Source organism: Corylus avellana, chromosome 10 (genome assembly GCF_965113065.1).
Source record: "Corylus avellana chromosome 10, dhCorAvel1.hap1.2, whole genome shotgun sequence".
Taxonomy (NCBI): domain Eukaryota; kingdom Viridiplantae; phylum Streptophyta; class Magnoliopsida; order Fagales; family Betulaceae; genus Corylus; species Corylus avellana.
In genome coordinates this window covers 5,119,288-5,146,254 of record NC_142499.1, presented here as the reverse complement: position 1 = coordinate 5,146,254, position 26,967 = coordinate 5,119,288, and the positions used below count along the sequence as shown (strand labels likewise).

The window sequence follows — 26,967 nt, the reverse complement described above, 5'->3', positions numbered from 1 at the left end:
AATGTTTAAATTTGATGGAGGGGTTCAAATTAATTGTAATTGAAAGTTCAAAGATACAAATTGAAAGGTTACAAAGTTTGGGATATGTCAGATCGCGTAATACATCATGGATCTAAAGGAAAATTTTTCAAAAATATTTCATATAAGTCGATCAGATCTGATATGAGTGTCATAGCGTGACATTACTCTTCACGGGGAACACGTGAATCATACCAGTGCGCCTGTGAAATATCTTCCATAACCGGCCCCGAACGTTATCACACCACCAAATGGAGACCAAGCGCTAGCGCCTAGCGGCATCCGCGCCAGAATCCTGAGTGGAATCAGCGAAATTTAAAACTTTATCCCTTTTTAGTTTTGTTTTGTTTGTCGCTGTATTTCAAATTCAAAACAATTTACGGCTTTCATATTGCCACCTGTTACCAAATTTAAACGCTTCATCGCTTCACGCAATTACACAAAGACCACAGCACCCTCGGTGGCTATACCTATAATTCCTTCGTCATTTTGGAGAAACCTAGGGGCAACTGTTGAAGAGCCCCAAATTATAAAAAATAAAAAATAAATAACCCAGCTTGGAGTCCGCCCCATACACCGAAACTGAAACCCCCAATCCAGCCAAGTTTTGACGGAATACCCGTCGTCTTGCGCAGCGTTTTCTCCCAAATTCAAAAATCCCTTAAAGAATTATATAAATCTAAACCCACCTCACTGCCTACTCTGAATCAGAAAAAAAGAATTAGGGCTAGGGTTTTGAACAAAGATGAAAGCTTCTCTCAAGTTTCGCGAGGACCAGAAGCCGCTTCTCAGAGCCAAAGTCCCACTCAGCATTTTAGGCTTGCCGTTCCAGTCCGGAATTGTCGCCGGCGAGTCGAAGGAGCTCACGCTCAATCTCGGCACCTTCTTCGAATCCGGGCCGTCTTTTAAGATCGCTTACCGCCCCAACGACACGTGGAACCCGTTCTCGCTCGTGGTCAAGACCGGGACGGGGCCCTATGGCTCGCCCATCTCGAGCTCCATGCTGATGAGCGCCGAGTTCAATCTGATTGGCCGAGGAAACCCTAGCTTTATGCTGCACTTCAAGCCTCAATTTGGGGATTTCTCCGTTAAGAAATCGCAGTCCTCGGTCTTCGATAGGACGGCGGTTGTACCTCGGGATGGCGTTGTTTCGGAGGACGATGCGTCGATTGAGGTGGTGGAGAACCCGGTAATCAACGGCGCGTTCTACGGCAAGAAAATTACGGCCTTGGCACCGGATTGGCCGGCCGGAGCGATATCCAGCCTGTTCTCCGGGATGGAGGTGGCGGCGAGGACGAACTTACCGGTGAGAAGCCGCGCCGTTGTTAACTTCCGGTGGGGGGTTAGGGTTCCAGCGGAATCGAAGACGGGGGGTAATAATCAAACGGCCGGGATTCCGTTCCAGAAGATCCCCTTCTTGGTCATGAACAAAATCGGGATCGAACACGTGGACGGAGGGGATTCCAAGAAGACCACATCCAAGGCGGGCCCGGATTCGGCCCTCCCTGTCCCTGCTAATGTTGACGTGGCGGAGGCCTGTTTTGGTGTTAAGCGTCAGCTGGAGGTCTTGCAAGCGGATAATGGGTTGTTGAAAAATGCCGTGGAGGATCTCCGGAGAGAATTCGCCGCCGGCGCTAAATCGTTCTCGCCGGTGGGAGAATCGAGCCCCGGCAAATACCGGGACGCTGAAAGAAATGGAAATAAAGGGTCAGGCGGCAAATCAGACCGCCGAAACGGCGAGAATGAGGAGCTGAAAAAGGCGTTGAAGGGCGCTACCGGTGCTTGAATTCGTCGAAATGGCAACTAAAATTTTGTGAGTTTTGCTTCGTTGGTTCTGAATATTGTTAGTATTTGTTTTTGTTTCTTTAGTCATGTCGCAAGGGAGAAACTTGCATATATAAATTGTTATTTCTTTTGGGCTTGCACTTTTATATCATATTATTTATAGAAAAAAATGATAATAATTTGAAGTTGTTTTAGCCTTGTTCCGGACTTCAGTGCCGAGGGATGGAAGGCAATCTCTTTCAGTTTCAGATATGTTTTGACCCCCCTCCCTGAATGTTGTCTTTCGAGTAAAAGACAACGAGGTGACTAAAACCACAATCTAGAAGGGGCTTGTAATTGCATTAATTGGATCTAGAAAGTTATGAGTATTTCCTGTATCTACCAATGGATGGTGATTTATCTTCAAAATTAATCTCATAGTCCTGAGGTTGGGAGTTCCCACTATTGCATGAAATGACATTTTTTGGCCCATTACTTTCTATCAACGGCCTCCATTGGATCTGCCGGATCTATCAAATCTCCCTTACCCAAGTTCTCACCTTCGGGCTTCAGCCACTTCATCGTCACTTCTTTCAATCAAAAACAATCTGGGCCTTTTCATTTGTGGCCTGGACCCTATTTTTAAACGCGCGTAGACAGTGCCCTTTGTTTATTTTTTGTTTTAATTGGGCTAGAGACAGCCTTTGCATGGGTATAGAGGGCTTTTGGCCCACTCTACCTTGTGCTGTAAGGCTAGATCGAAACTCGGCTCCATGCGCCTGATAATGCTTAGTAATTTAGGGGCCAATCTTTTTATCATCCCAAAGGTGATATACCTTTTAAAATCACCATAAATTTTTCAAAAAAAACCCTCCACCTTTTTTAAAACCTAACTTTCTCTCACATAATTTCAAAAAAACAAAACTAGGCTTATATGTGAATTTTTTTTTTTTAAATTTTTTTTATAACATGATGTGACATAATTTATCTCATAATATTTTCAATTATGTTGTAAAAGTATTTTTGTAAAATTTATTTATCCCTTGCACCCACTTCTTAGGTCTTTTGATTTTCAAACCCAGCAGCCCATTAGTTTCAGCCTGAGTTAGTAAGCCTTACGAGTTTTTGCCCTCGATTTGTTCACCCGAAATCCTAGATTTATTCCTCTTATCTCGACTTTCTTCTTTCCTCCTCCTCCAGACAAAGCGTTCCATTTTCTCCCCCTTTTAAATTCCCTTTGTCTCCTTCGTGGGCCAAGGAGCAATCATGGGCCCTTTATGTGCGTATATGATATTCTAGATGTCACAACGGCCCATGGTTGTACTAAATCACAAATCCAACGTGCTACGTTTTTGGGCCTAAAGATGGGCATAACAAGTGCTCAGAAAGTCGCAAAAGGCTTATGCTTTGGGCACGTGTCATATTTCCCTTGTTGATAAACGGCACGTGTGACTCGCCACTACAAGCACTACCACCAAGATTAGGTTATGTCCTTATGGATTTGTAACCATACCATACCTACCCAAAAGGCCGAAAGAGAACGAAACGTCAGACGAAAAGGGCACATCCGTCATTTGGAACAACAATGATATGTAACTTAAATCTAATTTTTATGAAAAAAAAAATCAGGCGTGAAAATGAAATTTGGCCGACAAAAGCAAGTCCTCGTTGAATCGTATCGATGGGCGCCTCTTCGTGCGAGCCGAGTCGAATAAAACGGAGAGGAAAGAGAGTGAGAATAATAAAGGAAGAAATAAAATACCCCTAGGTTTTGGGAAAGCCCGAGGAAATGTACGAATTGCAGAGAGGTTAAAACGAACTATTTTCCTTTACTTTTTCATGGAAAAACAGTCCGACTTTCCCGAGAAACAAACATGGGGAACGTGGGAGGAGCTGCTGCTAGCGTGCGCCGTCCATCGGTACGGCACCGAGAGCTGGGACTCGGTTGCCTTGGAACTTCAGAAGCGGAGCTCCACGCTCCACCACCTTCTCACACCTCAGAACTGCGAGCAAAAGTACCGCGACCTTAAACGCCGCTTCAGCCAAAACCAGGACGTTCCCGAACCCGACGACGACGATAACAATAGGACCGAAGACGATTCTGCTACTCCTACCATCCCTTGGCTCGATGAGTTGAGGAAGGTCCGAGTCGCCGAGCTCAGACGCGAAGTCGAACGTTACGACCTCTCCATAGTGTAAATCTTCACGATTTTTTTGATTCATTTTTGCCCTCAGAATTTTGAGTTTACGAGTGGTGGTATTTTTGGTGGATTTTGGAGTTATATTTATTGTTATGGTTTAGGTCTCTGCAATTGAAGGTGAAGAAATTGACGGAAGAGCATGAACGGAGTTCGAGAGACGATGAGAAAGTAAAGGAAAAACCGGATCCGGAGAGAACCGTAGAGAAATGCGGAGAGGAGGAAGAGGAGAAGAAAGATCACGATGGCGAAAGGGAGACTACGCCGCCAGAAAACGTCGCCGTGAAAGAGGTTTCCAGGGAAGATTCCGACCCGGAGTATCGGTCATGTAACGAATCGAATTCAACAGATCCGAAATGTGAGGTTCCAACTACCGGATCCGAAGAGATCGAGAAACAACCGGAACCGGTCGCCGGAGGATCGGAACCGGCTGTGGTGTCTACAAGACCGGCGGTCGAGGACTCGTTTAACGGGAGCTCCGATACGGTAGCGAAGGGATCGGCGGGGGCTTCGCCGTTTAGGGAGTCGGAGAAGGGTGGGTCGGAGAGGGGAGCAGGTGACTCGGCCGGGATGTGGGAATCGGTGGCCGAATCAAAAGAGGAGGAGGAGGTAAAAGAGAGTAACAGTGACGTGCAAAGCTCGGCGAGCTTGCCGAGGAAGAAAGGGAACGAGCCAAGAAATGAGGATCAATCTCCCGCCATCAAGCGAAGCCCCGTTAAATCTCAGCCGTTGGTTGATCTCCTCGAGATCCTCCGGTCTCACAGGTTTGGGGCCGTTTTCGAGCGCCGGCTCGAGAGCCAGGTAAAAACATGATTTAGTTTAGTGCTATAAATTATTCATTTTATTTTTATAATCTCAATAATTTCTTTTATTAAATTAAAAAAAAAAAAAAAGGGTTTTGATTCAGTGAGAGTGACATATCACCGTTCAAGCAATTATAAGCCAATAGTATGCCGACGTGTCATCCTGATCTTATGGATACGATCAACGATTGTGGCCATTGACGGGTTTAATATTGGCCCCGTGAAAGTGTCCGAAAGAAAGAGGAATCCCAAGCCAAATGTTACCAAAGATGTGTTGGACCAATTCTCTCTTAAAGGAAATGGGTATTGCTTGAATCATAATCTCTACGTAACGCCTAAATGACTAAAACAACCCTGCCAACAATTGGGGTTTTGGTTACTTCTAAGGCCTTACTAGTATTAATGGTAAATTTTTTTTGTCACGGTACTAGGTGCACTTCCAAGTGCACGTGGCATTGTACTTTTTTTTTTTTTTTTTTTCTTCTTTTATAAATGTGGATCGACATTGACTTATGAAGGAAAAAAAAAAAAAATTTCTAGCGTTTTTCATGCACCAAATATCTCTTTAGACCTTCCGATTAGGTTTCCACGTCAGCTCGATGGATCTTTCCTTATCATTTTGTGGAGAACATCTTCTGTTAGTGGGATATGTCCATGAATAGGAACGTCATTGATTGGTAGCCTTTGTGTCACCTATTTACTACGTTTATGGCATAGGGGTTCATTTTATTTGTAATGGGCCATGTCATAATGTCGGGAGCTTTAATAGACCCAAAATTTCCATTGAAACTGGATGTGCCCCAAAAGTCGGTATTTACACGGGACTTGATTGTTAGGATTAATCCATTTCTGTCTTTCATAATTTTATTATTATTATTATTATAAAGGGTCCAAGTTTTATCCGTAGGAGTCGAATGGCAATAATGGTAAATCCAGATCACTTGCTGTTTTGTTGTCGCTGACTGCTGAGGTAATGAAAATTCATTTGGACGTGTGGAATGATGCAGGAAACACCCAATTACATGAGCTTGATTCGGCAACACATAGACCTCGAAACAATTCGAACGAGGCTTGAAGAAGGTTGGTATTCATCCGTTGGTGACAGCAAGTTCTTTCGTGATCTGTTGCTTCTCTTCAACAATGCAATCGTCTTCTTTGGCAAGAAGTCCTCAGAATGCATGGCCGCCATTGAGCTTCGAGGAATTGTTCTTAAAGAAATGGCCTGCAAGGCACTCAAGCCGGATCCAGCGCCAAAAGAACAAAAGTCGGTGCCTCCTGTGCCCAAGGTCGTGAAATCGGATCCAGAACCATCGGCTTCTTTGCTACTTAAAACGAAAATATCTGTCCCTCTTACTGCTTGTCGCAAACGCAGCTCAATCACTGCGAAAGCATTAGCATCGTCTTCAGCATCGGACAAGAAAAGAGAGCAGACGACCTCGTTGGTTGATGACAAGCCAGTTGTAGATTGGAAGCAGAATGATAAATCCTCTCCTAAGACTGAGGAATATCGCGTCACAAAGAAGAGGACAAGAGAAAGATTTAAAGCCGATTCAAGAAACGTGAACAAAAATGGCAACAAGGGCCGTACTAATCTTAGCACAAACAAGAATTCGGATGCCGTTCCCCACTCTGGTTTTTCGAGCAGAGAGTCGCACAGCGAGAATTCCGAGTCTAAGCCTGAGAAGGCGAAGAAGAATACCACCACGAATGCTAATGCGAAGAAGAAAGGCGCTGCGAATTTCTTGAATAGAATGAAGCGGTGCTCGTCGTCCAGCAACGGGCCGTCATTGCTAGAGACATTGAAGAGTTCTGATAATGGCAAAGGAAGAGCTGAGCAGAAGAAGAACGGCAATGGCAGCAGCGGAAAGGGCGATTCACGTAGACATCAAGCCTCGCGAAAGGGTTCAGGTGGTAAAAGAGTGAAGGAGCAAGAAAGCCCGGCAAAAAGGAGCGTTGGACGGCCGCCAAAGAAAGCGGCAGCACCATCTCCACCTGTTCCGGCTAAAAGGGGTAGGGAAGCTGTTGAAACTGAGGCGGCTGCTTCCCGGCATTCAAAGAAACGTTCAAGGAAATGATGGTAGTTTCTCTAACAATATGTTTCTTCCCATTTTTTCTTTTTTATTCCACGCCACTCTCTTCTTAATTATTTCCTTTTAACTTATATATTATAGGGGGGGTGGTAGACTACAAATCATGACAATTGATTTATTTATTTTTTTCCTTTTTTTTTTTTCTAATTGTATCTAATGTTGTTGGTTGAATATTTGCCCTACCCAATTGGGTGTTTGTGTTGAAAGTTAAAACTAATTAGCCAATCTTTAACAAATAGTTCCATTTTCTAAAAGAAATGGGTGATAATTACCAGGGCAATCTTAATATAGGGAAAGAATTAAGAAAAGAAAACGATTAATGTCATCTTCAATTTGGTCGACAGTCCTAGCTAGCCTTCCTACCAAGGGAATTAGTTTTCGATAGTTACATTAATGGCAACCACCAACATTAAAAGGCTCCAAGCTCTATAGATCAAAATGCAAACAAATCTGCTTAGACAACATGAGCAAATTTTAAGGTTTCTAAGTTTGGATGAAAAAATTCAAACAAATTTACTAGTGGCCAAAGCGCCTATGTTCATCGGGCTAACTCAGTTTGGAAATGCAAGCTCGAAACCTCTCAGTTTGGTTTGGTGTAACTTTGGGCATGTTTGAGATTACGTTTAAGGAGCTTAAAAGTGTTTTTAACACTAAAAAATTCATTTAAAAAAAAAAAAAAGTACTCGTTTAGTAAAAAAATTAAAAGCATTTGTAAGTGTTCAAAAAGTCTAAAAATGACAAAAATGTATTTTTGACAAAAACTTTAAAATGAAGCTTTTACCTAAAAGCTTTTTTTTGACTTAAAAGTTCTATTTCTCAAACGTAATTTCAAACATGCTCTTAATTTAAACTATGAGCTCCGACTAAGATATTGGAATTGAAGTACTAACACTACCAGTGTTTACATAATTTGATTGGGACGTGACACAGAAAATAACTCCCTAACAATTTCATCTCAATTGTCCCATTATTCTTAACAGGAAACCTGGGAACGTTCTTAATTTGCCAATGAAGCATGTCATCTGACATAGAACCAACTAATGCCTGATCAAAGACGTGTCCTGTTAAAAGGGCAACACGTGGCTAAAGCCTGCTCGTCGGTAAACACTGTGCATAAGGGTGGACATGTAATAAAATTAAGGTACATTTCCATTGCATTCGCATGACAATTTTTATTTTTTTTTTTCTTTTTTTTAACTTTTTACAATTCACTACTGTTTAACTTAATCACCGAAGGTTTTTCCAGCTGGTACTCCTGACAAGTTTCCAACCGTTTTTGTTCTCTTTAGTAACTCCCATTTCAAGAATTCTAATTAATTATTTTGTAAGCCTCATAGATTAATTGTTTTTGTGAGTATGTACAAAAACAACATTACAACATTTTTTTTTTTTTTTTGGGGGGTCAGTAAAAAGTAAAAAACATCATGAAAATATGCCAAATGAGAACCTTTAATTCTTTAATAATTTAGTCAATATGCGATGGGATTGCCAAAAATACAACAATTAGCTTTATGATGTAGCTTGTAGCCTTGTAGAAGACAGCAATTTGCCAATTTGGTTTTTTGCCCATTTCTTCTAAAGAAAGTCATTCTCATCATCATGCCCTGTCCCTTTCTTTGCCCAACCTCTCGACCTTTGCTACACTTTTAACTCCTAGAGTTACCTCTCTTTCTCTCTCTATCTCTCAAGTCTGTGTATGACAACGAGGAATTGAATCGGGTCATTTACAGTTACGACCCTCCACGCACGGATCTTCGAGCCCATAGAATAATCCCAAAACGGCATCGTGACAGTGCTCATCACACCTGTGCTCGGTAGAAGGACGCTTTGGAGCGGTGACCTTCGACGTGAGAGGCGTGGACCGGCGCAGTCGGGCTCCTCTCAAATCCACGATGTTGTTGCTGTCTGCAACTGGGTCTCTCTCAACTTGTCCGCTAATCGCATTTTGTAGCAGGTGTGTTTTTCTTTAAGGTTTTGTTCCTCTTGTTCTTCTGGGTGGTTTGGGATTCCTTTTTTTTTTTTTGGTAGGGTCTTGGTTTTGATTTATATGCTTTGTTGGAAGCGATCGAATCTTTAGGATTGTGTACTCTACATGGGTTTTGGTGTTTTTTTAGTTAATATTTTTTGGTTTGATTTTGATTGATGATCATTGATTTGTAGCCTTTATTGCAGTTACTGGTATGGATCCTTATATTTATCCAATTTGACTGGGTGGTGATGCTTTGGAGTTGTTTTCTTTTTTTCTTTTCCGTTTGATTGATAATCATTGATTTGTGTGCTTAATTGTTGCAAATGTTCATAGAGACCAACTTTGGATGCATATACAATATTCATTGTGTTCTTTTTCATTCGATGGGAATAGGATGTTAAATATGGATCAATAATGAGTTGTATACATGAATATTTGAGTTAGACAATCCAGCAATCTTTACAGTTGGATTCGTATCATTTTGTGTTCAATTTGATCTTCTATATTACCTCATAAATACTAAATTGAGTGGTTGGTCGATGTATTGGGTCTTAATGATTAATATAAACTAGATTTTTTTTGGCACTCATGAATGATGATTCTAGGAGATAGGCGTCGGCTATAGATGGAAGAAGAAGATTTATGGTTGTGTTTTATTTTACCTTTCTTGTACTTTTATGCAATATTTTTGGCAGTTTATAAGCTTCAGGAACATCAGCTTTGAGAATTGTTCCTCCTCTTTGTTTCCTTAATGGTGGCATTGGAGAACCACCCTAATTTTGGCATATGCAAGAGAATGATAGATTTGCCCATTCATAGTGAAAACCTATAAAATTTACCAGTTTGCACATCAATAAAGTTTTATTTTGTTGGTTGAAGTTTTGAAGACCAGTTTAGAAAAGATTGAGCTCCTTGGACTAGGTGGGATATTTAATTTAGAGTTTGGAAAGGCCATATTAAAAGAGTTTATCAATCTTTATTTTATCTGCTGGAGATAATTATTGGCCTCTTCTAGCCTCTAGGTGTGTATCTTTTAAGAAAACTTAATGGGAGGAACACTGCTGAAAGGCCATTTCGGAAGAGGCCATCTCTCTTTCTGAAGTACATGGGGAGGTTTTGTTTATGCAGATTTAGAAATCTTGTGCTTAATCGCGTTGTTGTATGTAAGAAAGTTTTAGGGTGTTTTTGATAATTGTTTTTTTAATGGTTAATTATTCATTTCTCTGGTTTTATGTACATGGATTAAAACTGTGCTTGTGTCGGTGGTTAGTTTTCAGTTTTTTGAGTACTGTAACTCAAAATGCTCGTTTATTAAGAATGCCATTTTGGAGTTTTCATCCCATGTTCTATTGACGGTGTCACTTTGAAATGGAAGGTCCTGCAAAGGATTGCTCATGGTGGGATTGTGGATCACTGGATTTATATAATCATTTCATCACTGCGCTTGGATGTCGGTGCAAAAATGAACATGACAGTAACTCGATGAACTAAGGTATTCAAATGTAACAATTGTTTGTCCAGTGATTTTGTTCTTTTTAACTTAGAATGCAAACAGAATGTCATTGACTACTCTCCTGTAGATAAATAATGTCGAATTTATACTTTTTGTTTGATTGCTTTGGTTAGCAGGTTTGGTGTTTTGGTTCAAAATTCTGCAGCTACAACCAAAAGAAGTCCGAATATTTAACAAGAAAAAGCGGGTTTCCGGGAGGGCATTAGAAGTGCAACCCACAACATCAGAAGGCACAGCCAGCCAGGCCATTAGTACCAACAAAATCTTTGAATCTTTACTTACATATTATCCACCGCCATTACATAAATATTTAAACCGAGACCAGGCTGGTGGAAATTTTACTTCACGAATGAAAACATCCTCTTTCTTTCAGAGTCTCTGATATATCCAAATGACCAAAGCAAGGTAGTGTGGTTTCCAAGTAGGTGTCCATAAATAACCTTGGGAGGCAAAAATCCACAAAAATTAAAGGAATCAGATGCTGTCAAAATCAACAAATTGCTAGTAATCTCATGCTACCCATCCTTCACTTGATATTTGACCAATTACCTTGAAAGCAACCAATCAATCCTTCACCCACCCAGTCTTGCAGTTGGTATAATGATAGTTTCCAACATATTTCTATTTTCTCCATTCTCATCCAATAGATTGCCCGTTCAAAAGGGGCTGCTCTCCATCTGCTTTGAAGCAAAAAGAATATTACATGGAGTTAGGCCCACCAATTTATATTCACAATTATGCTACCAAATTTATTCTTCATCATAAAAGGTAACCATTGTGTATGCTTTCTTAAATTGGGCAAAAAGAAAACAAAGAAGAAAAATGGGAAATAATGCCCTTCCACATGGAATGCGATGGGGCTATATATAATAACATATATGAAAACGTTCTTGAAAGTCAAACATGCAGTACTGTTATAAAACTCAACAATCATTTACTTAATCGGCATATCCATGTGCACATTATCGGTGATCTTATGATCCAATAAGCACAAGAGTTTGGTCAGAAAAACATATAAACAGTTTTCCCTCATTCAGATCACCAAAAAGCCCCCAAAAAATATCAAGGATGCTAATAAAATAACCCCTTGATATATATTTATACAGGTACAACAATGGGCTATAATCAGCTCGAAAGAAAAGAAATATGCAATGCATACTATTATGTACACACGTATTTATTACCACTTTCACCATCGGACGCATATGCAAGCCTAGCAATTGCATCAATGAGTGCCTGTTCGTGCTCCTGCATGCATCATGTATATATATATATATATATTATCAATCAACTTTGCAAATGTCAAGAGAGGAGAAAAGTAAGAAAAATGCAGCAAGATGCACCACTTATCTCACTTTAAGCATTTTCTTCGCCTTTTCAAGCTCAGAAGCATCTGGATGACTAGCACTGAAAACCCTCTCAACCTGTTGATATAATATGGTAAGGGCATCAATAAAGAACAGATTTACACAACTTGGCTCAGTTCTGTCATACATACCTCCTTTACCAATGAATCAGTGTTAAGCAATTCTAGATCATCAGAAACTTTCCTCCCAATACCATTTTGTGTTGGAAGCAATTCTTTTTTGGAGTGACTCTTTGTGGATCCTCTCCCTCTTCCGACACTTGAAATAATACCAGTATGGCTCAAGGGTTTTCTAACCCCACGGGCTTGCCCACCGTGGCCCCCTCTATGCATTATGCCTGGCTCCTCACCTTCCCATCGGATATCCTCGGGAGATATCTGCAATAAGTACATTATCAATATATATCTAAGAGAATGTTGGTAATCTAGGCAAGATATTTATCCTTCTACCCAGGACAAAACAAGAGTTGAACATGTTAAATGATATCACCTATCTTCGAACATAATATATGCATTAGAATAAAGGATTACCCTCAATATAAATAAATAAATAGATAAGACTGGCACCAGCGCTTCAAATTATGCCTACCAAGTACATATGCAGATTTAAGCCAAGATTATGAGTAATGCTACAAGTCCCTCTTGTATCCCTCTTGAGTCCTTATAAGAATGATGTGGTTATTAAATTCACCATTGGGCTTGTGATTGATCATTATTGAATTTTGATCAAATAGTGATTTTAATAGCCACATCATTCTTGGAGTGACTCAAGAGGGACTTTTAGAATTACTCCAAGATTATAGCTCCATATAACTGGTCCTTTGCCTAACCTCCTATTCCTCTTGGTCTCCCATGCAAAGGGCTTTGCCCAAAACCTTCCACAGCTCAAGTAAATTATATTATGTAAGACCACATACAATTTGAGAGGTGTGCATTGTTTTTTGTTATTTAATAGCATATCTAGAAACGGCAAAAATGAAAATATTACTACCAAACTGGCTGCAGTTTCTATAACTCCATTTTTTTCTCACAATCATTAAGAACCTAACCCTATATCCCCACAAAAGTAGGAGGGGTCATGTGAAATTTATGTTCAGTCCAAAATACACTGGTGCTGGGTGTTTCGAGAACTTCTTACAGTCACCGGGAAGGTTAATGAATTTAATACACAGGCCACGTTTAGATATATATTATAATTATTATAACACTAAAACAGGGGAAGGAATAAACTTAAGTCAAGAATTGAGAATTTATGCCAAGCCAAAAAGACCTAACCCCAATGTTCAATTAATTCCAGACTAAGTGCTAGGTAGCACTCAAACCAACCTCAATTTTGCCAAACTAGTCTATAGCCCAAGAACCAATCTCATTTCTATCTTAGGGTACAAATAATTAAGACACAAGATAGTCCACTACTCAGATTGTAGAATACTATCTGAAAGAAGAATATCAGGCAAGAGAGGTTGACCATCTTTCCTTAATTGGTATCAGAATCAGGGAAGGGAAGAAGGCTTTCAAGAATAGGGGTGAAATGGCGCTTTTGGGTTAGTTGTTGACTCACAAGGAATGGGAGAAAGATTAAGATCTTGTTTTGGCATTCTAACGATCATAATTATTTTCTAATGGTGCTATTCACATTCATGTATCAGCCTGCTGAAAAAGCCTGTCCCCTTTCTGTGGCTTTGACAAAATCACTTGATCAGAGCAGAGCTAAGCTTTCGCCTTTATTGATATGAGATAAAATCCTACCCTATTAGATGGAATTTATAACTAGATGGAAAAAAGACCACCTAATTAGATGGGACTCTCCTCTTCTTACTTGATTGTCGGCTAAACAAGATGCTGTTAAAGAATCCACCTCTACCAATACGCCAGAAGTCACATGAGTAGCATAACACATTCACACAGATGAAATTAACATCAGGATGGTGAAAATGATGAGAATGGCACTGATACCTGATGACAGGTTAACATCGATGTCTACCAGAGGATGGTACAAGTTACAGTTGAACTGGGGAGGGAGAGGGACAGCGAGTGTGTGTATGTGTTTGATAACTCAGTAAAGAGAGAGAAAGACGGGGATTAAGTTTATGGTTCCTTTAATAGGTTAAAGAGGAATATGAGATGAAGTATGCTGAGGTAAATGGTCTGGAAGTTACATTTTGGACGAATTTTTTAAAAGCGGTTTTAGTGTTTGAAAACTGAAAAGTGTTTTATGGGGTCCACATCTGAAAACAAGTTTGGATAACTCTTTCTGAAAGGAAAAAAAAAAGAAAACTAAAAAAAGTGCTTGGAAGTAATATTGAAAACAATTTTTCAAAACATAAAGAGTCGAAGCAAAAAGGAAAAATTATTGAACCACTCAATGAGGTTCTATTTTTATCTTTTAGCCCATTAAGATGGTCCCCATTATTGATCATTCCATCCAATTCTGTGAGCCACCCCTTTGTTAAGTGGGTGTGGCCGCAAGCCACCTCCTTGTCAATAGGGAAGGGGAGACCCACCTCCACCGGAGTGATGGGTCACTTTTATATTATTTTCTGTTCTTTTCTAAATGGAGGCCAGCATCCATTTGTTGCCGTGCATGAAAGATTGAGCCCTGTTTTTAAAGGTGTTATTCACTTGTTTTTGAAAATTTGAGCTCGTGTTTTCAAAACATTCTTATGTGAAGGCTGGAAAAATTTTCCAAGAGTGATTTTTCGTTTTCTTAATCAGTCTTTTGTGTTTTGAAAAGTGTTTTCAAAAAACGAAAACTGAAATGTGTTTTCCGTGGGGATCACATCTGAAAACTAGTTTGGATAACAATGTCTGAAAAGTGTTTTCAACGTTTAAAAAGCGAAAAAAATAATAATAATTAAACATTGCAACCAGACGTGCACTAAATTCCTCGTCAAAAATCATCAACTTCATTAGATCATACATGGCCTGTTCTAGGGCCCAAAGTTAAACAAAAAATGATGTATGGCATTATTAAGGGTACCACCAAACAAGGAATCTAAACCTAGTATACAAAGCTTGCAAGCTTTTGGATTTCTCTAAAGATATCTTAGAATTATTGTAATTAAATAGAGAAGTAGCAGATCAATAAAAAAAGAAGTGAACATTAAACCCACCCCCCCCCCCCCCCCCCCAAAAAAAAAAAAAGAGAGAAAAAAAATTTCCCAACCCACATACACAAGGAAAAAAAAAAAGAAAGGGCTATCAAACTTACCTCTTTGAGGTCAACCCATTCCCAGGTCTCACTAGCTGTATTCATGTCATATACCAAAGCATGCCGGCCCTGTAATTTGTAGATATTTAGTGAGCATGGCTGAAGAATATGCCACATAAGGGAATATTTAGAAAACCAGTTAATTTTAACATGCTAGCCAGTTTACTCCCATGAACTGAGGTTTAAGCCTTAAAAGTGTTAGGTGCAAACTTTTAACAAATCATCCATAGTTATAAAATGTTTGAAAATCCATGAGAGAGTGGAAAGTGTTCCAGTTAAATACTTGTAAGGCAAGAAAAGAACAATGAAATATAGACATTGTTCATATTTCACCAGAAATCAATATATAATATAATATAGATAGAGTAGGCAGCAATAAATAAAACAAGCAAACTGAGACCAAAACATAAATATGTTAGTCCCTGAAGAAGAAGAATAATCAGTGTTTAAACCATACTACTAAGCTTTTCCTTGAGGAAAAAAAATGCTCCAATGGTTCCTGAGGTTTCACCTTATATTAAATCGCTTCTTAAAATTTAAAAGTTATCAAATCAGTCCCTAATATTCACACTGTTTAAAAATAATTCTCTTCATTCCTCTTTTGTTAACTTTTTAACGATGACGAGTGACACGTGGCCATCAAGCCATTTTATGTCCAATAAAAAAAAAGGCATGTGTACATACCCTCCAATCAGCTAGCTTACGTGTAAGCTAGAACCAAAAAAAAAACCATGCTACAATTTTTTTTTTTTTTTTAAAAAAACGCAGATGGGTGGCAGCATGACTAGCGCTCCCTGGCCAGGCGACCGCCCCCTCCTACAACAGAGGGAATGGCCAAGCAACCACCAATTCCCACAACCTACGCAGCCACCCCTTCCCACATCAAAGAGGTGGCTAAGTGACCACCCTCCCACAATAGATGGGGTCGCCGCACGACCACCCCCTCCTATGATGGAGGGTTTTCTTTTTTGTTCTAGCCAACGTTTCCGATTTTTTAGTATTGGGTTAATGTGTTAATGACGTGGCACATCCAGCATGGAGTGTGTTTGATGTAAGCTAGCTGAGTGGTTGGACACACATCTTGTTATTGGACATGACATGCCCTAATGACCATGTTTTACTCATCATTGTTAAAAAATTAACGCAAAGGGAATGGACAGGGTTATTTGATAACAGTGCAAACCATTTAAACCTCAAGAATTAATTTGATAAAAGGGGAAACCTCAAAGACCATTGGAGCATTTTTTCTGTTTCCTTGATGCTGGTCATATGCTATATGCTCTTTATCCCCCTCTGGGAAGGAGTCTCTGGTTGAGCACCAAACTAGAGATGGTTTGTAGGTCTTGAGTGTTGGCTGGCGAGGGTTGTGCTAGGGGAGGGTGCAATAGCTTCCACCAGCCCTAGGTAAATGCACCACTCTCTTAAGCTCCCCAAGGAAACCTTTTTCCTTGGAACTCATCTCCCTTAGCATGTCGCATTCTAAGAAACTCTTGTTTACTATATAATGAAATGTCAAATTTTTATTGAGAAAGTTGACAACCTAAACTCTCTCACTTTAGCATAAACATGAAGTCAAACATTCATAAATCAAAACCACTATTCATTTCATTTCATTCTCTCAAAATCGCAGACCCTCTTGGAAAAGATGATGCCAAGAGACCATTAGAGGTCTAATTGTTGGTACCAAGTTACTACTATTAGCCTGAGGTTGTCTCATTGACACTCAACCATCCCATCCAACTTCTTAGGGTGCACCTCATCCTTCCAGAACATTACCCCAGAACACCCAGAGAATTAAAAAAAGTTTTAAAGTTATGATGTTGCATAGGCAAATTCCTAAAAGATCAAATAATAACAACCAATAAACTGAAATAGCCTTTCATATGTCAAAACAAGCTTGTTTCATATCACATCTTCAATTATGTTAGAACATCTCTTTTTTCTTTTTCTTTTTTATAACGAGGAACCCCTCCAAGGCAGGGCCAATTTGTGTACCCACCCCTATTAGAACATCTTATAATTGCCTCACTATGAAACAAGTTTCAAAACATCCAACATACCTCAGCATGGTTGTAATCTGTTATGACAGCCTCATAGAAATTGTTGTCATCAGGCCATCTTGTCCACACTTTCCTTCCAATTAATGGCTCAAACGTTGTCGCTTCAGTACGCTCATTTGTCGAAAGGACAACAGAAGAGCTGCGATTCAAGAAATGCCTACTTCCAGCAGGACCTGTGGAACGGTACTGCATGGACTTCATTGAGGATAAAGCAGGCAATGGCTGAACCTGCCAAGAAAATTGGAATACAAGGGAAACAACAAAAATCTAGGTCAAGCTAAAATATTTCTTAGCGCTTCTATCGCAATCAATAATGCCTATGATTAGGCCTTTTAGCAGTTCCAAAACAGCTTCTTGCTTTGCAGCAGAAGACAATAGAGCTACTGATAGAGCAATCAAAGCAAGTAATGGGTCCAAATGCTAGAGAAGGTACCAATTGGGATGTCTTCTGTTTCTTGCGGGATGCTGAAACAGTAGGACTGGGTACAAGATCATGATCAAGCTGAGATGTGTTGAACCTGGCAGGTTGCTGCCCACCTGACTGTCTCCACTCCCTGATGGCAATGTCCAACAGAAAATATTAAATCAATCCTTGCAATTTTATTACTTTTTCCTAATCCAAGGAGTTCATCAAACAGTCGGACCTTATCTTACGAATGATGTCATCAGCATTAACCTTGCTCAGAAGCTCCCTGTGTTCATCATCTGATACTCTCAATTCTTTCCTAAGTTCAGTTATCATTTCTTCTTTCTCCTGATGGATAAACATACAATGAAGCAATCAAACTTGCTTGGCAGAAAACATAAAGAGGAAGGCTAATAAAAATTTTGTGAACAAAAAAAAGTAAATACCCAAGTAATGGCATTGGACTGAGCTTTAAAAGCACGCAGTACAGAATAATATGCCTCTTGCTCAAGGTGATGAATTTCAGCCTCCATGTCACCATGCATCCTAAGGTATGAGATAGAACCTACAGCAGACCTTCCATTTCCTGTGGCGTGGCTCCTTCTTGGAACTCTGTTTTGGTGAGATGGAGGAAGATCGTCATCGGTATCTGCATGTTTTTCATTGGGAACATACATGATCTTATAAAAGAATATATCTTTTGTTCTGGATAATTAATTTATCTCTCTCTCCTTGCTCGCACACGCACGAGCATACACACACATGTTGGCATGGCATAGAGCACCACTTCCCATGTACAAAGTGAGTTAGTTAACTTTTGATCTATTGCTAGAAATGTTTGCTCCAAATTTCCTCATCCAATAAACAAACATCTTAGTATTTCATTGTTTTTACTAGTTTAATATTTCTGACAAGTGCTACTTTTCCTAGTTTCATATCACAGATAACCCTTTCACGTGATGCATACAATTCTGTAATAATTTAGTTAGGCTAATTACGGGAGAGAGTAGAAATCCACGCAAAAGAAACGTATATAAAGTTCAAATCTTGCAAGGATTTTCAAATGGGACTTTTCCTTCTTTAATGAGATATGGTCAACAAACATGAATATAACAACATAAATCGTAGATGTAGATGGTACATGTAACAACCAGAACCATTTTTCGCGGTCTAATCCCCATATTCACACAATCCCCAATGTGAAAAAAGCTATGAATTGCCAACCCAGTTCCACACCATGAAGAAGCACCACCATATTTATACAATTCATAAAATCCAAGCAAAGAAAATGGAAACAATTTCTTGTTCCACGTCATGCCCACAAGAAATCAAAAGCAGGAACACACTATAACCCTAACCCAAGAACCCAACCAAAACCCTCCACAGAAAAGAAAGAAAATTTCCCAAAACAAAAGCCCTAAAACCCTAATTTCTCCAGCATTGCCATCACCATACTCGATTCAAACCCAATCACCCGAATCAAACCATAACCCAGAAATCAAATCAGCGGAAATTTCTCCACTTCAACAAGAAACGCAAAGGTAAACTCACTCACCGCTACTATCGGAAGCTTCGTAGTCCATGACAAGAAGTGGGATTTTCTTCTGGGGGCCCAAAGAAAACCAGAAACCAAAGAAGAGCGCAGCAAGGACTCCTGTGGGAGATTGAAGAAACCCGAAGCTGAGAGAGCAAAGGTGGATGAGACGATGCAAAGAAGAGAAAGAGAAATCAGTTATCGAGCGCGAGACAGGGAGAGAGAGGAAGAGGGCTCGAAGAAGAGGGAAGGGAGACTACAAAGGTTTTGATATATATAGTTGGCCTGTTGTTGTGTTCCGCTCTCGTTGGAAAGCCCCCCTGGCCCACCCTCCTCATATGCACTGCTGACAGTCTGTCCAATTCGTGTGTGTTTTTTTTTAAGAAAGAGTGATGTTTGTAATTTGTGTGTTTGAGTGTTTCTAAGAAACATTTTTGGTACGGTGGTGATGCTTTGACCTAGCTAAAACTTTACGATGAATCTCCATGCAAAAATTATTTGATTTCTTTTTTTTTTTTTTTTAAAACCCTAAGATTATTTCTTTGAAATTGAAAATGTAGATGTATGTCAGTATGTGCCTTCACTTAAAAAACACTTTTTTTTTTACCAAAGGTTTCTAACGTGTCCACGTCAAAAACTTTTTCTGATGTATCATTATTAACATGTATCAAAGGTTAAAAAGGCGAGCGTCAAAATTTTTAATTTTTTGACATGTCAGTAAATTTTGACGTGTTAGAAATTGGCACGTCAAAGAGATTTTTTTTGACATAATAGTTTTACCATGTCAATATTTTACTGATATGACAGCTTACATAATTACATTCACAGGCGAAACTATTAAGGGGCTTGGGGTTTCAATTCCTCTCAAACTCCAAAATGTTCTTCAAAATTTTATAAAAACACCTTTATAATTCTTTTAAGATCAAATAATTATTCCTAATTCTTTTTTTTTTTTTTTTTAAAGTATCGTCCCACATCTAAAATCTTAGTTATGCCTCTGCTTACGCTATCTATTAATCGTAAACTCTATTTAACAAAGACAACGTGTGCAATTGGGTTGGTCTCTAGTCTTAAAAGTAAATGCTTTCTAAATCTCTTGTGCTAGCTCGATAAATTTTGAGGCCTGCAAGTGACTCATAATAGTTAAATTTGACTATTATAAGTTATTTTTTATATTGATTATCAAGCAAAGTGAATACTTTAACATTTTTTCTTATAGTGTGAACCGTAAATAGGCAAAAGATTTATTATTCACACTACAATTTTTTTCTATCTCCCTTTCTTTCTTTTACACTCTCTTCCACACAAAATAATATAGAGTAGAATAAAAAATATGTTGGAGTGTGTACAAAAAATGAGTAGCTAAAGTAGAAATTTGTACTTTAAGTGGGGCCATATTATTATATTTAAATATTAATTAAATAATATTTATTTTAATAAATCCGGTATGCTTACATAATTTAGTAAGTCAATTGGAATAATTTCTTGAGATAAATGCAAAATCAGTTCATGTGGTTGATCTAAATTACAAATCGCTCATTGCGGTATAACAAATAATTTAGAGTTCCTCAAGATAGGCCAAAATAACAATTTAGTTCTTACAGTCAAATTTTGTCAAAATACTTGGCGGATTTTGTTGGTGTGTCACTCTTAATATATATATATATATATAAATTAATGCCCCTAATAGTTGTAAGATACGCATAGAGGTGAATGGTCATTTAGCTATCCTGTGCATGCACTTGTGAGGTTTGTGTTTCATATTGAGAAAGTATAAAGAATAAAAGTGGTTAATATACTTAAGTGGACTTAAATTCATTAGCTTAAGCTTTTGAGCTAAAAGTAGTGTCATAATATGTATATTAATTTACCATTATTTGGCTCATTTTTTTTGTATTTCTCTCCCCAAAGGTTTGTAAAATAAGAAAATGGTGTCAGCATACTTCCGATCATGAGACCAAAAGCATTTCGACGCCTAAGTTAATGTCTCTAACTTGGGGAGAAAAAGGGAGGTCTTGCGTGTATGAGAGTGTAATAGGTATTGTTATAATATAATTTAGTTAGTTGAGAATGTTATAATATAGTTTAGTTAGTTGAGAGTTAGTTGAAGTGTTAGCTAGGGGAGAATGTATAAATAGCCTAAATGGGAATATAATCAATAACTTTGTAGACAATTGTTCATTGTGAACTTAGAGGAGGAGTCCTCGAATGCTCAAGCAGGTTTAGGTATCCTCAAAATATTTAGTTCAATAATCAATTTATTCATTCTATTCTTTCTCTCTTTTCTTTTCATATTTGCATTCATTAACAGCTGTTATAAGAACAGAACTGTTACAAGTGGTATCAAAGCCAGGTTGAGCTAGGTTGAGCTTTGATACCTAAAATGGGGAGAAAATGAGACATTATATTGGGTCTTTTGGGCTGTCTTAGGCTCTTGTGACTATGGCCTCATTTCAAACTTCTTTGGGCCCCTCTTGGGCTTTAGCTGGAGTTGGCTTTGCTTTTGGATGTATTGGGCCTCAGTAGAGGAGGGGGTCTTATATTATATTGGGTTCCTCTCATGAGGCCATGATAGTCGCAGGTCCTGTATTTGATCAGATCTTGATTCGGTCTGAACTAAACTTTTTATTTTTCCCTTTTATTTTTTTTTTTTTGTGATTTGAACTAAATTATTTTAAAGAAGAATATATTAATAATTTAATACATTTTGTAATGGGATGTCAATGTAAGTATATTGGAATTAGTATATTTTTCAGAACTGAAGAATATCCAATTAGTTATATTGGATGAGTATTTTTGTTCCTCAAAAAGTAAAAAGACAAAAATACCCTTAAAATATAACTAAATAGATATTCTCCAATTCATTTGAACATGAGAGGATACAATTCTAGTGTATTGTGGGTGTTATGTTAGATGGATCAAGAACTCAAGGGGTAAAGCGTCATTTCCAAAAAGATGTAATAACATTTCTCTAAAATCTTAAGGGAGCGCACCATAGCTTAATTTTGTTTTAATTAAAGAAAAGCAAAGTTGATTATAATGGGCTAGACGAGATATTTGCTGTGGCCCAAGTCAATTTTGGCCTTGGCATGTCTCTTACAACACTCAAGGTATTTAAGGAACTAAGATTGTAATCAAATCGAGTCGAGTTTTTAAGCGTTCAAGTTTGGTTAAAAAAAATTACAAAGTCTCGAGCTCAACTTACCAAAAATCAAGACTTTGACTCGAGCTTGGCCTGTTTGATTAAACAAACGAAGCTCGAGCCCGTTTGATTAAACAAACTAAGCTTGAACTCGAGTTACATTCCTAATTTTGTTTAGGCAAATTAACATTAATTCTGCATCATAAAATTCCTAAGCCCAACACTATAAAAATTACATAAATTCCAATATATATACATTATATTTCAACTAATATGGCCCACAACGTACAAAAAATGGATCAACCAAACTTGGTTCAAACCGACAACCAAACTTTCAACTTAAAAAAAAAAAAAAAAGAAAAAGCTTTCAAGGTCTTTTTCTTTTTCTTTTTATTTTTTGATCCTATATTACTAAGCCAGTAATGGTAAATTGGTAATTAGTCTCTGCAGATTTCAGCTTAAACTCACAACCTTGATTAAATGGGAAATTGAGCTACTTATGCTAATTCACGCTAATTATTTATCTGAATTGCTAATTATATGAGACTTATCTATTAAAATAAATTTTTTAAAATGCCTAATTACTTACTTGGATAGGTGAATTCTAAATTGCTACCAATTTAGACAGATAATTACTGAAGATCCAAGAGGTAATTAGTTTGAAATGATAAAGCAGCAGGAGAAACACAACAGCTCCTCTATCTTATCCTAATACAAGAATAAAATCTTCCAAGAAGTTCCAGGCATTCACTTTTATGTAAAGGCTAGTCCATAAATAAGGAAACAAGGAGACCAAAGGAACCAACATCTCCCTGCTAAAGCTTCCTCTCTCTCTGAAATAAAAAAGCAGCCAAAAGAAGTTTTGGAATAAAGAAAAGCATCAATGATGCCTCACCCTCCTCCTTTTTACAGTGCGTCCTACAGTCTCTCCATGTACATGCAAAAAAAAGTGTTCTTGACCAGTCTTACCAATCTCCCTCACTTCAATACATTTTTTTTTTTTTAACACCAGGTGATTAACACGGTATCAGATCAAAAATTCTGAGTTCGAACTCTAACTATACAGTTCATCGAGTGCCGCAGACGAAGCAATAGGCAGATGTGATATTAGGTGAACCAATTGCCATCCTTGATCAATTTGCTATATGAAAATACATATAAGACAAAGAAAGGTTCAATAGCAGCATCAACTGTCAATTTATGTAAGAATTTTGACAATGGCTGCCCTATGTAATTGAACCGGGCAGGAATATATAAATGGGTGTGGTTGATGAAAAGATGCATCACAACCATAAAAGAAGGAAGCTAAGCTAAGCACACAAAGCAGCAAAACTGAGATCCCAAGTCATGACATGTATAGATTAATAAACATTAATGTTGTTTGGTTTCGGAGAAAGTATGCCTTTGTGGTTATGTGCGTCGGCGTGACATCATCGGCTTCCTCGATTCTCCGGCCAAGCGCATTTAGTGCTTGTCGTTGCATGAGATTCATGAAGAGGTTTTTCTTTTATATATATATTGTCCGGTCTTTTTTTATTCGATATCTGGGTGTCTTGCTCGGAAAAACAAGGAAGTTGCCAAATTTTGCTGCGACTTTTTGCAGTAGAATTCAGAAATTGTAGCGAAGTTGGGTGGAAGACTTAAACAAACATCTGCCGAACTCTAATAATTGCTTACTTTTTTAGTGATCACCTTCTTATACTGAATTGGCAATTGATGCTGCTGACTTTGTATAGTTAGCAAAATTACAGTTTTTTTTTTTTTTACAAATTGACGTAATAATTCACGGGTTATGTCTCGTATGAGCGATGCCTTAAACATTTTCCAATTTACTGTAGCTTCTACATGCTGGTTTCAGTAAAAAAATTAGTAATATTAAAGGAAGGCTTAATTAGTGCTCTGAACATAAAAGAAACAAAGATAATTAATGATAAGTAATAGTACAAATGAATGGTTTAAATGAGTGATAATTTAGATTTATTATTGAAATTAACAAGAGGAATCGAATCTTCCAGATTTTCAGGAATTGTTTCATTTTCTGTGTTCTTTCTTTATTATTATTATTAAATCTTCCTGTCACAGCGGGATGAATCCGTCCTTATCACTCCCCCATTTTTTCTTCTCACTCAAAATAAAAAATTAAAAAAAAAAACCATCAAATCATTTCACAGGACCCTCTTCGTGTGAATCCCCAGGAAATTTAACTGGGGCTTAATTTGATTGATTAAGATGGTCTACCAGGATTAATCTAGGCCTCGTAAATCAGTGAATGGAAATGCCTTTAAATTCAAAGAAGAATCTAGAAGCTGGGCTCCACTTGTGAGTTGTGACCCATCAGGTAACAAAGCGAGAGGGACCCCAAACCTACTCCAATCTTGGATCTAATGTGATCGCCAGCTAACCACATGAGAGACAGAGACAGAGAGAGAGAGAGATAAATATCAAATATATTGACGCAGTCCACATTGGTCGTGTGCAACGTACCTTAGTACACATGTCAAATGATTTACCATATCATAAGTAACATGTCCCAAAGATATTTCTAATCAGCATTAGATATATAGATCTCCAAACCAAGATTCCTCGACTATGGAACTTCAAATATCTCTACTTGGACAAGAAATAACAAATATATATATTTATATATATAAGATAAACCAATCAGGGGAAATCCAATTGATTAAGCACATATTTAGACCAAGTAAATCCACATCAAAATTGATAGGAGCGTAAATCTTTTAACTCACATCATATTCGACTCACAAATATTTATAAGAAATCTCATAACCCAAAAGCTGAAAAATGAGCAAGGTGTCGTCCTTTATTGTAAGAAGTCATGCAGTTTGTGTACATACATTACGTGGTGTAACATTTTTTTTTCTTTCTTCCTATGGTGTCTCTAATTAACGTCAAAGACAACGAAAATGGACAAAATTTTCAGAAACTAAATTATTTTGTCCTTGCACAAATCCCCACACCACATCCCGTCAGTTAATTGGAAAGAAACACAGAAACCAAGTAAGAAGAAGGAAAAAGGAGAGGAATGAAGAACTTCAAATTACAAAAAAAAGGAAAAAACCGAATCCAACCAATCATTGACATAAGAAATTAAGAGAGTGGGAAGAAAAAAAAGGTAGGAATTGTACAACAAAACACCATCATATTTCACATGCTTCTTTCTACCCAGAGTCTGTTGGAATATGATCACATGCTTCTAGCCATCATTTCCTGGAATCTCCTCGCAGATTCCTGCTTCTCCAGCTGAAATTTCTCGTGGGAGCTTGCTATGAACATCTCCGCTAGCTTATCGATGTCATTGATATCCTCGTCTGAATTATCGTGAACCTTTTCCTCAAGCCATTGGAGGTACCCAGAGAGCTGCGACGACTCCCCGGCGGCGGCGGCAGACTCCCCTGTTTGCTCCGTCGAAAGTAAAGAATTCCACGTGGAGTCATAGTACAAATGGGTCTCGCCTAAAACCGGCGCCGGCACCGGAACAACATGCGAAGAGCACCAATTATAGTGCAGCCTAAACGAGCCAAAGAAGAGCTTTTTGTTCTTGTTCTTGTTCTTGTTCTGTGATGAGTACATGAAATGGACGGGCTGGATTTCCTTAACGACTTCAATGAGGATGGTTTTGGCTTTTGAGAGAGCGCGGGTGATGCGGCACACGTGTGAGAATATGAGCGTGTGGATTAGGGTTTTGATCTTCGTGAAGCTTAGGGTAGAAGATGGAGATAATTTCATTGAGAAAACTTGGAGAGGGTGGAGGGTTTTGGGATAGGATATTGAGCCAATCATGTTTATGTGTGTGTGAGTGTGAGTGTGTGTGTACAGGAGGGGATCGGGTTGAAATCGATATATAAAGAGCTCTGGTTACCAAATTGCCCCTCGACTTTTTCGTTATTTTAGGAATGAACCAACGACCTTTGTGGATTATTGGTGTCGTGGTTTTTTTTCCTTTTTGGATTTGAAATTGACTACCAGTCTGGGACTTAAAAAAAATGTTAAAGCCATTCAAAAAGTCGGATACCCGAAAACCCGCTTACATTATTTGAATTTTATGACAAAATTTGGAGATAAATAAAGGTTATTTTTGGGAATAAAGGATAAAGTGGGATAAGATTTCCACAGCGACGTCTACGTGAATCGTGACCATGTCTGGCGCCAAGCCAAGGCCCAAGGGCAGTGGGTTTTTAAATACTAAATTAATCGACCCGAGAACGGCGATTTATAAGGCATAATCTTCGACAAAATTACAAGCCCAAGGATTATAAAAATGGAGATGGAGATATATTGTAATTAAGAATATATTATGGGTCAATAATTAATTAGAATATATATATATATAATCCTTTAAGGCATAGCTTTATATTAGCTACAGCAGCACTAGGCACCAAATTTCATTAATTAATTAACCAGGCGTTTTGATAAGCATATCGAGGCTCCAAATTTTGTGTAAACAAACTCAAATTCTCAAGGCCCGAGAAGTTCTGTCAGAATTTGCTGCTACACTCATCAATCTCACGAGAAATTAAAACGCCAACCTTTTTCCTCTCAAATTTGGTCCTAGTTAATTCATCAAAGAACGAGATGGAAATATGAAGAAAAATATTTTCCGGGAAAATTATTATTGGTTTAATTTGCTATTCTTTGGTTGAGTCTCTGGAAAAATCATATTGAATTTAAAATGGTTTATGCTGTTTGGTTGATATGAAAGATATTTTGACACTAACTAGAAACCAACTAGATCAAACCATTTAGAATTATCACGCAACTCTGAAAACTGCTGAACAGTTTTTATTTTATTTTAAAAAACACCCACAAACAGGAAAAGGGGATTGCTAATATGAGTAAGATTGCTATACATCATCTTATTATTCCTAAATTATG

At 38.2% G+C, this 26,967-nt stretch overlaps 4 protein-coding genes and 1 long non-coding RNA gene across 7 annotated transcripts; 3 read left to right on the top strand and 2 right to left on the bottom strand.

Annotated features, from left to right (window-relative positions):
* The first annotated feature begins 550 nt into the window (after positions 1 to 550).
* LOC132191901 (uncharacterized) lies at positions 551 to 1,997 on the top strand. The gene has a single exon (XM_059607028.2). It carries the CDS (start codon positions 764 to 766, stop codon positions 1,802 to 1,804), a length of 1,041 nt encoding a protein of 346 aa, XP_059463011.2. The 5' UTR covers positions 551 to 763; the 3' UTR covers positions 1,805 to 1,997.
* Positions 1,998 to 3,440: 1,443 nt separating this feature from the next.
* LOC132162529 (DNA-binding bromodomain-containing protein) lies at positions 3,441 to 7,109 on the top strand. Its single transcript, XM_059572763.2, has 3 exons — positions 3,441 to 3,977; positions 4,085 to 4,781; positions 5,791 to 7,109. Exons 1-3 carry the CDS (start codon positions 3,622 to 3,624, stop codon positions 6,856 to 6,858), a joined length of 2,121 nt encoding a protein of 706 aa, XP_059428746.2. The 5' UTR covers positions 3,441 to 3,621; the 3' UTR covers positions 6,859 to 7,109.
* Positions 7,110 to 8,465: 1,356 nt separating this feature from the next.
* LOC132191662 (uncharacterized) lies at positions 8,466 to 10,697 on the top strand. Its single transcript, XR_009441296.2, has 3 exons — positions 8,466 to 8,827; positions 10,218 to 10,334; positions 10,472 to 10,697. It is a non-coding gene; the product is annotated as an uncharacterized LOC132191662 (long non-coding RNA).
* On the bottom strand, positions 10,502 to 19,193 carry LOC132191661 (protein EMSY-LIKE 1). 3 transcript variants are annotated; one of them, XM_059606753.2, is made up of 11 exons: positions 18,954 to 19,193; positions 17,845 to 18,047; positions 17,637 to 17,746; positions 17,426 to 17,546; positions 16,993 to 17,220; positions 14,933 to 15,001; positions 11,854 to 12,099; positions 11,711 to 11,779; positions 11,540 to 11,603; positions 10,905 to 11,035; positions 10,502 to 10,795 (listed from the first exon to the last, which is right to left on the bottom strand). In XM_059606753.2, exons 1-10 carry the CDS (start codon positions 18,979 to 18,981, stop codon positions 10,992 to 10,994), a joined length of 1,182 nt encoding a protein of 393 aa, XP_059462736.1. In that variant the 5' UTR covers positions 18,982 to 19,193; the 3' UTR covers positions 10,502 to 10,795; positions 10,905 to 10,991. The 3 variants fall into 3 exon arrangements, with proteins under 3 accessions (XP_059462736.1, XP_059462737.1, XP_059462738.1); XM_059606754.2 differs by having other exon boundaries at positions 10,905 to 11,032; XM_059606755.2 differs by having other exon boundaries at positions 17,845 to 18,010.
* Positions 19,194 to 25,113: 5,920 nt separating this feature from the next.
* On the bottom strand, positions 25,114 to 25,899 carry LOC132161678 (uncharacterized). The gene has a single exon (XM_059571851.2). The coding sequence runs from the start codon at positions 25,873 to 25,875 to the stop codon at positions 25,279 to 25,281; it is 597 nt and encodes a 198-aa protein (XP_059427834.1). The 5' UTR covers positions 25,876 to 25,899; the 3' UTR covers positions 25,114 to 25,278.
* Between the last annotated feature and the right edge of the window lie 1,068 nt (positions 25,900 to 26,967).

What these genes read in the sequence shown, in the direction of transcription:
- LOC132191901 (XM_059607028.2), top strand. Translation starts at nt 764, where the DNA reads ATGAAAGCTTCTCTCAAGTTTCGCGAGGACCAGAAGCCGCTTCTCAGA.
- LOC132162529 (XM_059572763.2), top strand. Translation starts at nt 3,622, where the DNA reads ATGGAAAAACAGTCCGACTTTCCCGAGAAACAAACATGGGGAACGTGG. An exon ending in CGTTACGACCTCTCCATAGT is followed by an intron (nt 3,978 to 4,084) that starts GTAAATCTTCAC and finishes GTTATGGTTTAG; the next exon opens with GTCTCTGCAATTGAAGGTGA. An exon ending in AGCGCCGGCTCGAGAGCCAG is followed by an intron (nt 4,782 to 5,790) that starts GTAAAAACATGA and finishes GGAATGATGCAG; the next exon opens with GAAACACCCAATTACATGAG.
- LOC132191661 (XM_059606753.2), bottom strand. Translation starts at nt 18,981, where the DNA reads ATGGACTACGAAGCTTCCGATAGTAGCG. An exon ending in GACATCATTCGTAAGATAAG is followed by an intron (nt 17,547 to 17,636) that starts GTCCGACTGTTT and finishes CATTGCCATCAG; the next exon opens with GGAGTGGAGACAGTCAGGTG. An exon ending in AGGCGAAGAAAATGCTTAAA is followed by an intron (nt 11,604 to 11,710) that starts GTGAGATAAGTG and finishes TGATGCATGCAG; the next exon opens with GAGCACGAACAGGCACTCAT.
- LOC132161678 (XM_059571851.2), bottom strand. Translation starts at nt 25,875, where the DNA reads ATGATTGGCTCAATATCCTATCCCAAAACCCTCCACCCTCTCCAAGTT.